The sequence below is a fragment of the Falco punctatus genome (assembly GCF_963210335.1).
Source record: "Falco punctatus genome assembly, chromosome: 4".
NCBI lineage: Eukaryota > Metazoa > Chordata > Aves > Falconiformes > Falconidae > Falco > Falco punctatus.
The window spans coordinates 107,203,075-107,217,343 of NC_137583.1; the positions used below are offsets into that span (position 1 = coordinate 107,203,075).

At 42.5% G+C, this 14,269-nt stretch overlaps 1 protein-coding gene across 6 annotated transcripts in view; it reads left to right on the top strand.

The window, feature by feature from the left end:
- Nucleotides 1-886: 886 nt before the first annotated feature.
- TBC1D5 (TBC1 domain family member 5) overlaps nt 887-14,269 on the top strand; it is a 366,944-nt gene continuing 353,561 nt past the window's right edge. For 2 of the 6 annotated variants that reach the window (XM_080386447.1, XM_080386448.1), the window contains exon 1: nt 887-1,183. Coding sequence is in view for 1 of the 6 variants with exons in the window: in XM_080386448.1 (XP_080242574.1) it covers nt 1,156-1,183 (28 nt within the window). In the remaining 5 variants the exon portion in view is untranslated. The remainder of the gene's footprint in view (nt 1,184-14,269) is intronic. The other 4 variants (XM_080386450.1, XM_080386451.1, XM_080386446.1 and 1 more) reach the window with 3 other exon arrangements.

Sequence of the window (14,269 nt, forward strand, 5' to 3'; positions counted from 1 at the left end):
GTCTCCAGTTTTTCGCCTTGTACTGGACCCCCAGTGAAAAGCCTGGATCCCCGGCCCATTACCAGGCTTAATTAGAAACCACAGAACTGTCACAAAGAGCAGCCTAAAACACCGAGCGCTCCACTTAATCTTCAACGTTCACATCAGTCTATTGCAGTTTTCCTTGCAAGAACTGTCCCATACTAGGTGGTGCCCTGCAATAGCTCACATTCCTTCAGGATTTTTAATGAAGGACCAATGCCAAGCAAATGGCAAATTCACCGGATCTCCCCCAAACCGAAGAAAGCGAATCTTTTTGATTAAGCTGATCTCGAAGGTACGCCAGCGACCCATGCCTGCCTTGCAAATGTGTTTGTCTCAGGTGAACCACTACCGAGTTGCAGAAAATCGCGCGCAGGGAGGGGGGTTACGCCACTTCCCAGGACAAGCGGCCCCGGGGCGGCGGCCGGCACCTCCCAGGGCTCCAGCCGGGGCCACCCGGGCCAGCAGGCCCCAGCACGGCCCGGCCCAGGCCGCTCGCCGGGCCCGGCCCCCCGCTCCTTCCACCAGCGCTGCCCCCCGGCCGGCCGCTGGCGGGGAGCGGTGTGCGGGTCCTCGCTGCCCCATTTCAAGCCGCTTCCCGCCCTCACCCCGGCCTTGCGCCAGCGGACACCGCGCTCCGCGGGCGAACAGCAGCGCCTGGGGCTGCCTCAGAGGGCCCGAACACACGGGGAAACTCCGCGCTCCGAAAAGCCCTGGCGCCCTTCTGCCGGGGCTCGCGGGAGGCAGGCGGCAGCCGAGCCGCGCCAGGGCCCGCGACGCGGAAAGCCCCGTCCCCGCGCCTCCCCTTCCCCCGGCGGGCCCGGCTCCCCGTGCACCCCCAGCCCCGCCGCAGCGGGCGCAGGCGGCGGGCGGCGCGGACGGCCCGGGCTCGCGGCGCGGAGGGCGCCTGCGCGGAGGGGGCCGGGGCGGGGGGGCGGTGCCATCGCGCGTCCCCGCGTGCGGCCCGGGAGCCCTTCCCCTTCCCTTCCCCGGGCCTCCCCCACCGCCTCCCCCTGCCCCGCGTCCCTCGCAGGGCGCCGGGCCTGCGCGGGGGTCTGTGTGCCGCGCTGGGAGGGAGGGAGGGAGGGAGGGAGGCGGGGAGGGGGAGACAGAGAGAGGCTGAGCCAGATCTTCATGCCACTGCAGGCAGCAGCAGCAGCAGGTAAAACCAGCCCCAGAGCATCTGCTCCCCTTAACCCGCTTGCCCCCCTCCCCGCCGGCCGCCCTGCAGCCACCGTGCGCCGGCCCGGCCCCCGCCGAGGCCTTTCCGCGGCGGCGGCGCCTGGTCCCGCCGCCCCCGGCCGTCAGCGGGCAGCAGCGGGGCCGGCTGGGGCGGCGAGGCCTGCGCGCACCCGGCAGCCGCCGCCGCTCCTCGGCCTCCTCGGGCTCCCAGCCCCGGGGCTGCCGGGCGGGGGCCTGGTGCCGGCCCGGGCCGTGCTGGGGCAGGTGCGCCCCGGCAGGGCTCTCTGGAGGCAGCGGCCGCTTCTGGGAGGGGAAAGCAGGGGGGGAGGAGGAAGAGGCAGGTTTGTCACAAGGTTTCCCTCTCTGGATTTGTGGCGGTGGTGGTGGCGGCGATTCTGGTGGCTGAAGAGGGAAGTTAAGGTCTTCATGGGTTTCCCCCCGCCCCCCCCCCCCCCCCCCCCCTCCCCTCCAGGCCTTGAAAGACTTATTAGAAGCTTGGTTTCCCTCCACTTTTCCTGCCCCAGAGCCTCTCTTCCTCCCTGCTCTCACCTCTCTGACTCAGTGTGTGCTAGCTGCCCAGTATATCGCCATCAGTGGTAGATGTTTCACTATCACACTTTTTTTGTTGTTGTTTTTGTTTTTCTTCCTTTATGATACATTAGTTCATGTGGTATACAAGGCCGGATTTCAGTTCAGGGACTGCAGTGCTCACATCTTAGCTGTTTGAGAGTTTTATACTCTTAGGTTACTGTACCATACCCATCAGTAGTTTAGTTTAGCTACATGTCCTATGGTGTTACGCATCCTGGGGGCTTTAAGTCTGTTTTTAAGAAATACTCGTTCCATCCTATTGCCGTAGCATTACTTTACTGGTTTATATGTGTGAAAGTGGTCTTTATGTGGAGGAGTCATGTTCCAAAATCTACTGGGATTGCACTCGGGAGACAATACTCTTCTAGTTCTGCCACTCGGCTCCACAGCATCAATGCACTGCTTTACTTTCAGTAGTCCTGCTTACTTTCCCTTACAAAGCACTCTGAAACTTGGTTAAAAAGCACCACATAAGAGAAGTATTTCTTTTTGGACCAATGAAACTTCATTAAAGTTGTTGGTTGTCAGTTCTGTTACTTGCCACACACTAATTCAGCTGCTTCCTGATTATACCTTCTTTGTGAAAACTAAAGCTTCCAAAATGTATTCTAAATAAATATGGGCTGATTATTGGTATTGAAAATGTTTTTAAGAATTCATGGGTCATGAAACATACAGTTAAATTAATCCTAGATCCCACCTCTCTCTGAATCATCATCCATTGTTACATTTGCAACTTGCGGGTTGCAATACTGTAAGATTGAAATTTAGGCAATAAGAAAAAGATATTGTTTGTGGATGATGATTTCAGTTTTTGAAACCAGTCCTTTTTTTCCCATAAATGTAATAATTGTCTGATTTAACAGAATTGTGAATCATCAGTTGTCAAACTTCTCTTTTACTGACATGTGGCCCGTGTACAACCTAAATGCTGCTGTCCCAAAAGTCATATGTATATATATAATGGTAGCGATTACTGGAATTGTTATAGTCAAGGTTATTCAGACTGTCATGTAAACACAGAATTAGACACAGCGTACTCCAAAGAAATTGTTGAGTTTGTAAACTTTTTTGTATATTTTCTTACCTGAAATAGATAACTCTGCTGCTGAGCCAACAACGGGAGCTTACCCTTGTGTAAGCTGTGAACCTACGTAATGAATTTCAGTGCATAACAAAGTATGAGACTGTGAGCCATTACTGTTTTTACATATGAAGTGCATACTGTGAAGGCAGTGCATTTTTTTCCCCTCTAGATTTTATGATGGCTTCATAATTTAGCTACTGCAGATATGGTAAACTCCTGTGAAAACTGAACATTTCAAAAGATACTAATGGCATCCTTTTGTTAGTGAGATGAAAACTCAAGTCTGTTCTCCATCTTTGTGGATGGGAAGTTGACCAAGTAAGGCTTGTACTGTTAGCTTTGTTTAACGTTTAAACTGACAAGTGAAACATGCAAGAACCTTATTTCACCACCTCAGAAATCTGAGGAAAGCCACAAACTTGATTTTTAACAAATAGTTTTTCAGTTTCTGCAGCAATATTAGCAAAGTTTACTTGTCATACAGAAATGGTTCAGAGCTTTTCTTAAACTACTGTGCCACCTGTGAGAGTGGCACTTGCCTTTGAGAAATGTGAGACCATTCCTCTTGCATTTTTCCTTCTTTGCCTTAGTGTTGACTTTACTCAAATGTTATTATTTTCTCTTTCGTTTGCATTTGCATCTTTTGGACTTTGGTACCTTGCATTAATATGCAAGAACAATGTGATTTGGTGGAAATGTGTTACACATTCTCTGCCTGCCTGTGATTTATACTAATGTAGCGATCATCTTTCCTGTCTCCAGGTTGTTCTTGCTATTATTACTTCATTTTTCACTGGGGAAGGGCTATGCAAAGAACTGTTTTACACTTTGCCCTGGAAGGTATGCTGTTGACAAAGTTTTAGAAAGTTTACTTTGTGCTCCATCCTTAGGATTTTTATCTTAAACTGTTAGGTATGCTGCTGTAATTGACAACAGCTGTTCCTGAGAATTGTGGAGGGTAGACAGTTTCTAAGATAATCAGTTCCTAGTCCATTTGAGGCTTTGTTGATTAGCACGTGTAAGAGCATTTTGGATCAGGAGCCAGTGATGTCTGCAGAGTGCAAATGTGGTATGTTATCTAAACTGTTTGACTTAGACTCTACATGGCTCTGTACTACATAAGCTATAGGTTTTGTGTGCTTTTTCTTCTAACCCTGGAAAGTGCCCAAAGCAGTTGTCTGTAGTCTATAAAGTAAACACAGTTCTTTGGCTGAGTTGTGCTCTCAGAGGAAGAAGGCTGTTAAACGTGATAGAAAGAGTTGCTTGCCTGTGTTTGGTTGCTACATTAGTGAGGCTTAAATGCACTATTTTTGATCTTCAAAAGAAGGGGTATAGGGAAATGCATACCATTTCCAGTTTTTAGGAAGGTTACTACTGTGGTCTGTGTTTTACTTAAGAATATTTTTACCAGTTACCCAAGTGTGAGGGTTTTTTTCTGATGTCACGGCTTCTGTGACCAAATACTTTTTAAAAAAAAGGACATGAAAATGATGCAGAGTTTGAGGTCCCTGTCATACTGGATATAATCTTAATCTGATAATTCACATTCTTTTTATTGATGTTGAGTGGAAAAAAAGCATGATTACTCTGAATCTTGTGGGACTCTGTGTGTGACAGTCTTTGAGGAGAAATGGTTGACCATATTTATGACCATCTTAACTCTGAGAGTTAAGGAGTAAGAGCCAAGCTGGCGCAGTTAGTCAGACTGCACCCAGACCTTGAAAATGAACAGTCAACGTTTAGCGTATTTTGGCTAAAGGTTGATGAATTACCAAACAGAATAGAAATGGGTATTTTGCCTCTGTTAATGATTAGATGTAGATTTCCCAAAAGCACTGAGTCGTAAGGTGACCTGAAGTCTGCTTGGAAGTAGTTTGAAAATAATAGGAAGAATCACTTGTTACTGATGTAGGACTGAATGCAGCAGAAAATAGGCAGTATCATGGTATCCTGTGTTCTATTGAAAAAACCCCGATATTTTCTTTCTGTAGTATTTAGCTTGAGAAGCTTTTTGTTCTGCTAATGGGCTGGCAAATTGTTACTTTAGGTTTATTAAAGAACCTCATTATCACACTACTAACTAATCTACTTGTGTGTTTGTGAAAAGTTCATGTGCTCGCATAAGTTGACTTGCATTTAGTACTTTGTCATGTAGTGGTGCATTAGAGTAGAGATCAAACATATCTTAATACATGAACATTTTACCTTATATATATTCCAGCATCAGGTTTTGTGTCAATGGGTTTGTTTTCTGAACTTCTAGTTGGCTAAGTTTTGGGGTTTTTTTTTGTTTGGTTTTGTTTTCGGTTTTTTTTTAAGTACTTAGAATCTACCATTTACTTCTCTGGATGACTTGTTTCCACCATACATCTTTACCACTATTTAAAAATAAGGCATGCAGTTGTTGTTTGAACACATTTGAATGCATCTGTCATTCACTGGTTCTTGTTACCTTGTTTGTATCAGACTGCCTTAAAACTTCATCTGTCCCTTTGATACCGTATTTTCACTCCTCTGTGTGGTGGGAGTCCCTAGCGTTTAAAGGCAGATACAGATTTTAAAAAAATGTAGTTTTAAAAAAGCATCAATAGCTCATAGCTTTGCTGGGCTGACTGCTCTGGGACTCTTGGATAGGTTTAACGAGTATGCTGATTTAAAATCTTTGTGTCTCAGTGTTTTTTAACATCTGATCTGGAACATCTGTTTAACAAATGAGTTGGAAAGAAAATCAATGTGATGTGATACAATTATACCATTTCAAGTCTTTCCAAGTATAAATTGAAATTATTTATTGATTATTTTTTATCTTTCCTTATGATTTTTAATACTTGTGCCACCTCTGTCTAGTCATGGGCCTCTGCTGTTGTTAAGGTGTTTGTTACTGACTCTCTTGGCTGTGTCATACATGGATGTTTTATGTTTCTCAGTTGCTACGCTCCATAACTCTGTTGATGGTGATCCAGCCTCCCCTTTTCTACATTGTTGATCCTGATTTTTATTATTTTTTTTTCACACTTGCTTCTTTTTTGAAAAACATTGGGGGATTTGAATTACTAGGATGAACTGTAGCCAAAATTGTCCTGTTTGTTAGCTGTAGAATTGCCTGACCGTAGATAAAAGCCTCTTAAGGAAGTTTTTGTTTTCATTTTTTGTATGTAAAGAGTTTCCTTCCCAATTAGTTTTGTTTGTAACTCTTTTCCCATTCAGAAGTTTTGAAAACTTGGCAATATGACCGTGTATGTGTATTGTATGTTTACAGAGATGTCAGTAATCTCTGTCTGGCTATGTAATGTGATCATGATCAGTAATTCTTAGGCTATACCCAGTTTCTAGTCCAGTGACTTACTAATTTTAGCTGTTATAATGGGATATATAATAATTTCTCTGTTTTGGTTATGGTGAGTGCGGTTAGAAAACCGTTGCTAATAATTTTTAAAAACCTGATGTTTTTACTGTTGGCGGTTTAAGATCCTGAGATACTAGGTTTCATTATTAAAGACTTCAGTTTGACATTTTTCTTTCAGTGCATTACAAATACAAGCTTACAAAGTAAATCCTACTGTTCTCTAGCTTGAGCTGATGTCTGTAACAGACCTCTACTGTCACCACCTTCTGAGTGAGCTGTCTTGTTTAACTCTTAGACCCACATGTAGTCAGTATCCTCTGGTTCTAAACTATCATGTAACAAACATCTGAACAATGTTTCCTGAAACAGACTTGTGCCTGTTTGATAATAAGTGGTATTTTTATTTGATCTCTAGCTTTTACACAAGTGGCCTTTTGGCCTTTTTCCTTTGGGGAAAGGAGTATAGCTGTGTGATGTGTATTGAGAATAGACGTGAGTTTTGGGAAGGTGTGGAACTTGTTGAAAGGTTTAAAAAAATCTTTCTAGAATCGTAGAAGTGCATTTTTGCTATTTAGACTTCACTCTGACATTACCGTAAGAGTTGTGCCTGGCATCGGATGAATTGCCACCCAGGCTGTTTTGTCACTTACAGTGGTCAACAACAGGTGTTTAAAAGGGAGTTACCAAAAAATTCCGGTTGTGGAATAATTGCTGTGCTGTGGAGCTCCTCAGATTCTTGTCAGTACGATGCTGATCCTGAGTGTTCTTCCCTGTAGTGTTTTTCTGGTTGATATGTAATTTTATATAGGTGGGCGTTTTCATTATCCATGGAAATATGTACTCTTTTTACAGATTTTGCGGTGTTGTATTTATAATCTACCTTCTCAATGTCATGCACAGCACTCCCTCCTGAATTGTTGAGTAGCTTGAAGCTCAGTAGTTGCCTGAGCAGCACTGATCATTATTTCTTATCTACTGTGCTCTAGATGTGTCAACAACAAATTTGATTTGCCAGCATGCTGCCCATTTACTTATATTTTTTAACGTCATTAATCTCACATGGTGTTGATGAATACGATCATATTCTGGGTCCTGAAATTTTCCATTAGCACTGGTGGATGTGACCAGTGGCTCCTGCATCCTGTATGATGTGGCTATACACACTTTTTCCTCCAACCTTTGTTTTTTTCCTTCTGTCATTGTTCACAGCAAGGCAACATCTATATCTGAATGAAGATCTGCCTATATTTTGCTGATTGAAACTTGACATGTTGCAGGGATGAAAACTGTTGGTATCTTTTCTGATCTTCCCCAACAGATTCTCTTTCAAAATTAAGTTTATTTTTTTAAACTGTGATTTGTTTTTCTTTCTCCTCTGCTTTAAAAGGACTTGTCAGTTTCTCTTCTGAAAGGGCAGTGGGAAGCCTGACCTCTTTTAAAAGTAGAGACTTTTAAGCCTGGAATGGTGTGTTTCATGTTTATTTTGTAATTGTTATGTCAACATGCTTGCTACAATGTAAATCTGTATAAGAGGCAATTCAGTGTCAGGGTGGTACTTGGACTTCTTGTACCTTTTTGACTAAACTTTATCTGGAATATTCATGATTCACGTTTGTTAGTTTTGTAGAGCCTTTCATCTGTAAATGAAAACAGCAATAATAATTTTCAGTGAGAGGGAAGCAACTTATTCAAGGCCAAACAACAACTCAAAGGAGAAGAGCCAGTCAGAACCCAGATTTTATAATATCCCATCACAGCTAAAACAGGAGCACACTGTAAAATATTTAATAAATCACACAATTTAAATAAGCTTGTTAAATGGGAGAAGTGAAAAGTAATATAAACATTTTAAATAGTAGCCTATGTGAAAGAAAGTTGAGAAGTGAAAGAGTAGATATATCAGGAGAATAGTACTAATGCTTATGGGACAAATACAAGGCAACATTTGGTATACTTCTCTTAATGTAAATCTGATAGATTATTTGATAATTGTGCTGGGGAGCATAATGGGGTTAGTAATTTCTTTCGTGAGAAGGTGGCTCTCAGCTGATATTCATGTTTGTTTTGCGTGTCCTGCTTCCTATAAAACTTGTCTATGCTTTCAGCATGGTGGCTTGGACACCTGTAGCATATACAGCCTGTTATTTCTATTGGAACCACATATTTAAAAAAATATATGTGGGAGCCTTGCTTGTTTTCCAGTTATTTATGCATCAGTAGTATAGTCTTTCCTGCTTTAAGCCTGACTCATTTTTAATTTACATCATTTACATGTATGCCTATGGTGCTAATAAATATATCCAGTTTGGGGAAAAGTTAAAAAAATTCAAACACATAACTGTGCAATTCTTTTATATAGGGGGGTGTGTGTGTGAATTTTTTGTAGACTGAAAACTAAACATGGTGCTGCTTGTGATGATACCTTTTAAAGTTTGTTATACCCCATAATCTTGATGTACAATGTGTTAAGCAGTCTAGGCTAATATGCCAAAGATATCACCTCCTTTGGTTTTCACTGTAGATTCACATTTTTATGTAAAGCTTATACTAGTTATAGCCCGCCAATTTTACTGCTTTGTGAAAATGTAGCAGATAATATTGAAAAGAGTCTTTTCATTTGAAGTGTGCAGAAATCTGGATTCCTGTAAATTTAATTTTTGTGGCTGGATGAAAGAACAGTGGTTGAGCACAAGTAGAGGAAAGTGCAACAAGCAGGAAGTTTCTGACTTCCTGTAATCAGAGGAAACTCATGTCCCAGTCAGTGGAAAGGTTTCTTCCAAACACACCAGTCAGTTATATATATCCATTGTGCACAAAAAACATTTAAAGCGTTCAATCAAAAGCCAATGTCTTGAAAGCTAAAAAAAACCCCTAGCATTTTAGATTAATGGAGTGGGTGAGTTACGAGTTGTTGCATTTTTTTTTTCAAATGCATTTTTTAAAGAATGCAGCTAGTTAGAAGAGATGAAAATGTTTTATGAATGAAAGTAAAGTTAACCTTTTTATTTGTGAATTTACTTCACAGTTTTCTGGGGAGATATGACAGAGTGAAGTGTCCATTGAAATTTTGTTTGCTACGTTGTGTATTACTACAAATAAGTTCTTTTTGGGCAGTTCTCCTTTCAAATGAAAAAAAGTAATTAATATAATTGTTCCTATGTAGCATTTCTGAAAAATACTGTAAGGAATATAAATATTTTGCACTTGGAACTTTTCCTTTTTTTCACAGGGTTCCCTTCTGTAGTCAGGATGGGTATAACTAGTAGAAAGCTAGTTTGGTTTTTGGATTTTTGCAGTGGTCCCGACTCTCATTTATTATGCTTCCCATGAGTCTGGATTTGAAGATTACTCTACTCAGGTGCAAGATGACAGCTGATGCTCGACTGCAAGTCAGGGAGTTGGAAAGTGGTTTAAGGGATAGAGGTAATGAGATATGTATAGGGCAGGATGTACCTTCTCCATTTCCAGCTGATTACTAGCTGTTTGTGGCCCCTTTCATACTACAGATTTTTCAGAAATTCAGTGTATATGGACCCCAGCAGTTTGCTGGTTGCTTTTGGTTTCCATCTTTGGTCAGTGAAATTTATTGATTTGACACACTCTCAAGATAAAAGGTCAAACTTCAGTTTGCAGAGATGGAAAAGCTGGCCAGTCTTCTCTCTCATATTACTTTTGTCTTGAGTCTTAGGTATGTTCTTAGGGTGAAGTGAGAGGAATTCTGTACCTGAGAAGAAATGAAAACATATACTGAACAGATACAAGTTAATGCTAATTTTCAGTAACCATATCTGATGATGTCAGACATATACTTGGTGCAGTTGTGTTGCCTTTACCCAAAAATGCAAAATCCATTTATCACAAGGTTTAGCCCTTGTGAAACAGTGGGGAGGAGCAAAGTACAGTAGCAGCAGCTGTCACTGGACATAGCTCCATTTTGATGTAGTGCATGACTGGAATGGATTGAAGTACACATACAGAATGAACAAGTGGCACGATGAGCTGTTGCAAATCCAGTGGAGATGGTATGTTACTTTAATGGGACTCCTGTGCACACTCTACAGCCACATTGATTGGAGAGGGTCCTAATTTGGTTTTAGTATGTTTACATGTTTTTGTTCTGGTCTTTAGGGATTTTAGATAAACTGTTAAAGTTCTTGCGTCATAGAGTCATTTAGATCGGAAAAGACCTTTGAAATCATAAAGTCCAACTGTTAACCCAGGATTGCCATGTCTGTCACTAAACCATGCCACTAAGCACCACACCTATGCGTTTTTTAAATACCTCCAAGGACGATGATTCCACCACCTCCCTGGTAGTCTGTTCCCATGCCTGATGGGAAATTTTTTTTCCTAATATCCAATCTAAATCTACCCTGTTCTAAATTGGAGGCCATTTCCCCTTGTCCTGTTGCTAGTTGTTTGGGAGAAGAGATGGATACCCACCTGCCTACAACCTCCTTTCAAGTAGTTGTGGAGAGCAATAAGATCCTTCCCAAGTCTCCACTTCTCCAGACTAAGCGATCCCAGTTCCTTCAGCCACCCCTCACAAGACTTCTGCCCTCCTTTGGACATGCTGCAGCACATCTAAGTCCCTCTTGAAGTGAGGGGCCCAAAACTGAGCGTAGTATTCAAGATGTGGCCTCACCAGTGCTGACTACAGGGGGGTGATCACTGCACTGGCCTAGTCCTGCTGGCCACACTGTTTCTGATACAAGCCAGGGTGCTGCTGGCCTTCTTGGCCACCTGGGCACACTGCTGGCTTGTGTTCAGCCGGTCATCAACCAGCACCCCCAGGTCCTTCTCTGCCAGGCACTTTCCAGCCACCGTTCCCCAGGCCTGTAGTGCTGCGTGGGGTTGTTGTGAGCCAAGTGCAGGACCCAGCACTGAGCCTTTATTGAACCTTGTCCAGTTGGCCTCAGCCCGTAGGTCCAGCCTGTCCAGATCCCTCTGCAGAGTCTTCCTATGCTCCAGCAGATCAACATTCCCCCCAGGTTGGTGTCATCTGCAGACTTACTGCAGGTGCACTCAAGCCCCTCATCCAGATTGTAAATTAAAATATTAAACAGGTCTGGACCCAATACTGAGCCCTGGGGAACATCACTTGTGACTGGTTGCCAACTGGAGGTAGCTCCATTCACTATCCACTCACTGGTCTCTGCCATCCAGCCATCTTTTAACCCAGCATGGAGTACACCCATCCAGGCCATAAGCAGCCAGTTTCTCCAGGAGAATGCTGTGGGAAATGGTGTCAAAGGCTTTACTAAGGTCCAGGTAGACAACATCCACAGCCTTTCCCTCATCCCTCCCTAGGCAGATCATCATCTTGTAGAAGGAGATCAGATTAGTCAAGCAGGACTGGCCTTTCCTAACCCCACGCTGGCTGGGCCTGATGCCCTGGTTGTCCTGCACATGCTGCGCAATGGTGCTCGGGATGATCTGCTCCACAGCCTTCCCTGGCTCTGAGGTCAGGCTGACAGGCCTGTAGTTTCTCAGATCCTCCTTCCCGCCCTTCTTGTAGATTGGTGTCACATTGGCTAATCCAATGTCCAGTCTTCTGGGACCTCTCCAGTTTGCTAGGATTGTTGATAAATAATGGAGGGTGGCTTGGTGAGCTCCTCCACCAGCTCCCTCAGTACCCTCAGGTGAGTACCATCTGGCCCCATAGACTTGTGCCTAAGAGGTGCAGCAGGTCACTAACTGTTTCCTCCTGGACTGTGGGGACTTCATTCTGCTCATCCTCATCCCGGTCTTCCTGCTTAGGGGCCTAAAAACCCAGAGGGAAGCTGGTCTTGCTATTAAAGACTGAAGCAAAGAATGCATTAAGTACCTCAGGAGTATAGTAGAAGAAAAATACGTAGTCCTATGTATAAGTCAGTATTCAAAACTGGCATATGCCAGGAACTAGAGCATGCTGTTGCTGTTTCATAGCTTCTGGGTGAGACTAGATTTTTACATTAATTTACAGTAATAGTGTATGATCAGTCATGGTTATAATTTCCACTGTGAGTAATTTTATCTGAGAAGAGGGCAAATGTGGGCTGAGTGAACATCATTTTACTCCTGTAACAGCTTACCCAGATTGGGATAAAAGTATGTTGGTAGACTCATGCTACAATTTTTGTAGGTTGACTGGAGTTCTTAATTTTCTAGAGCTGCTATTATTTGTCATTTAGTCCATAAGCATGTTAGACACCTCCTAATACAGATAGTCTTTTGCCAGTGTTTCAAGGTAGTTTTTTCAGTATCTCCCATTTTCTAATATGCTCAGAAGCTCCAGACTCACACCATCCCCTTCCAGAAGAAATGAATCAATCTAGCTCAAGCCGTATGAGCTTGAGAAAGAAGAATGGCCAGGTAGGAAATGGGTAACTAGGGCTTAAACCAGTGGGCTGAAGAGGAAAACCTTCAATATAAAGCTTATTAATTGGCATTGAATAGCCTTTTTTTTTCTTTTTTCTTTTTTTTTTTCCCCTTTCTTTTAAACACTGAGTTTCTTTTAGATCCCTCTTACTAGTTTCTCTGTAGTCTCTCTCTGCTCTAGTGCTTGCTAGGACTTTCCTGAGCAGGAAGAACCTAGCATAATTCTAAGATTCCACCTTCTGGAAAAATGAAACATAATGTGTCTTGAGCCATTGCTGGCCATTCTTCTTTTGTATTTTTTTTACAGTGTATGTCTCAACGCTTTGTTTCCCTGAATTTTTTGCATTTCAGGCTCCTCTGCTTCTTTGTTTTCAAGCCGTGTCTAGGTCCAGCGGGAACAGATGTCATGGTAAGATAGTGTCACATGTGGGTTAACCACAGTAGGCAGCTAAGCACCACATAACTGCTTACTAGAAAAGAAATGTGGGCAAGGAAGAACAAATCTATTACCAATGAAGATACAGTTTTAGATATTGAAGCAGGTTGTATTGGCTAACGGTGTTTGTGGGAGTAATGGAAGACACATGCTTTTACAAGGGTTGCCTTAGATTATTGTAAAATGATATTCAATGGTAAAGATGCAAATAAAAATAATGTAAAATTGCTGATGAGAGGCTTGATCATTAAAGACAGCTCTCTTTACAGTTGTTGAAGACTTTGTCAACCATTTAGATGAGCATTTTAGAAGTTGCACACTGTGTAGATTTGATTGGGAGGCAGTTGGATAAGTGGGAAAAATGATGATTTTAGATGTATAGTCAAGTTGATGCTTACATGTATAGATCTTACTAAAAGCAACAATAACAAAGTTTCAGATGAGATGGGAATATATTGGAAGATGAAGAGGGGCTGATGAAGATCACCTCCCCCTTTCAAACCTGAGTAATGGAAAATGGTGACAAAGATGTTTTTGATACTGAGAGAGAAAAAGCAGTTGAGGATTTATCATTTTTCTCAAATATTCAGTTTGATTTAGAAAGGTATCTGTAATAGTATATTACACTAAGCTGACACAGTTTCTGATGTGTTTGGTATACTACCTGTACTTTCTCCTCTAAAAATCAAAAACTTAAGTTGCCAGCAAGTCTCTAGATTGCTAGTATTGTATTTCCACTAATGTTTCTTACTCACCCTGACCAGACAACTTCTAAAATTATTATTCAGGTTAACTTCAGAGTTAGCAGTTTCATTTTTTCAACATGATAAAATTTATCTTTCAAAGTCCTGAGTTACAGTTTGCAATGATTTCATCATTGAAAAGTGTCCTGAACTGACAGCAATAAATTAACTGCCATTTTGCCATTTCACTTGAGACTTATTGCTGTCTACAGTTAAGAATTTTGGTTGGTGAAATGTTATGGCCATGCCAATTTTATTTGTGTTCATTTTGCCTAGTTTTGAAGGAACAGAAACAAGCGTCAGTTCCAGAATTCTGTTGTAACAGCTAGTATAGGGGTTGTCATGATTCATTGCTCTGTCTGTTTGTAGCATCCACTGGTTACTACGGCTTTCCATGTAGTACCTTCTGATATGCTAACCTCTTCCCTGTAACTTGAGATACATTTCTGTACTTTCACTGTCTTTACAGAGTGTTTCAAACAAAGTATTTACTTTTGTAGTCT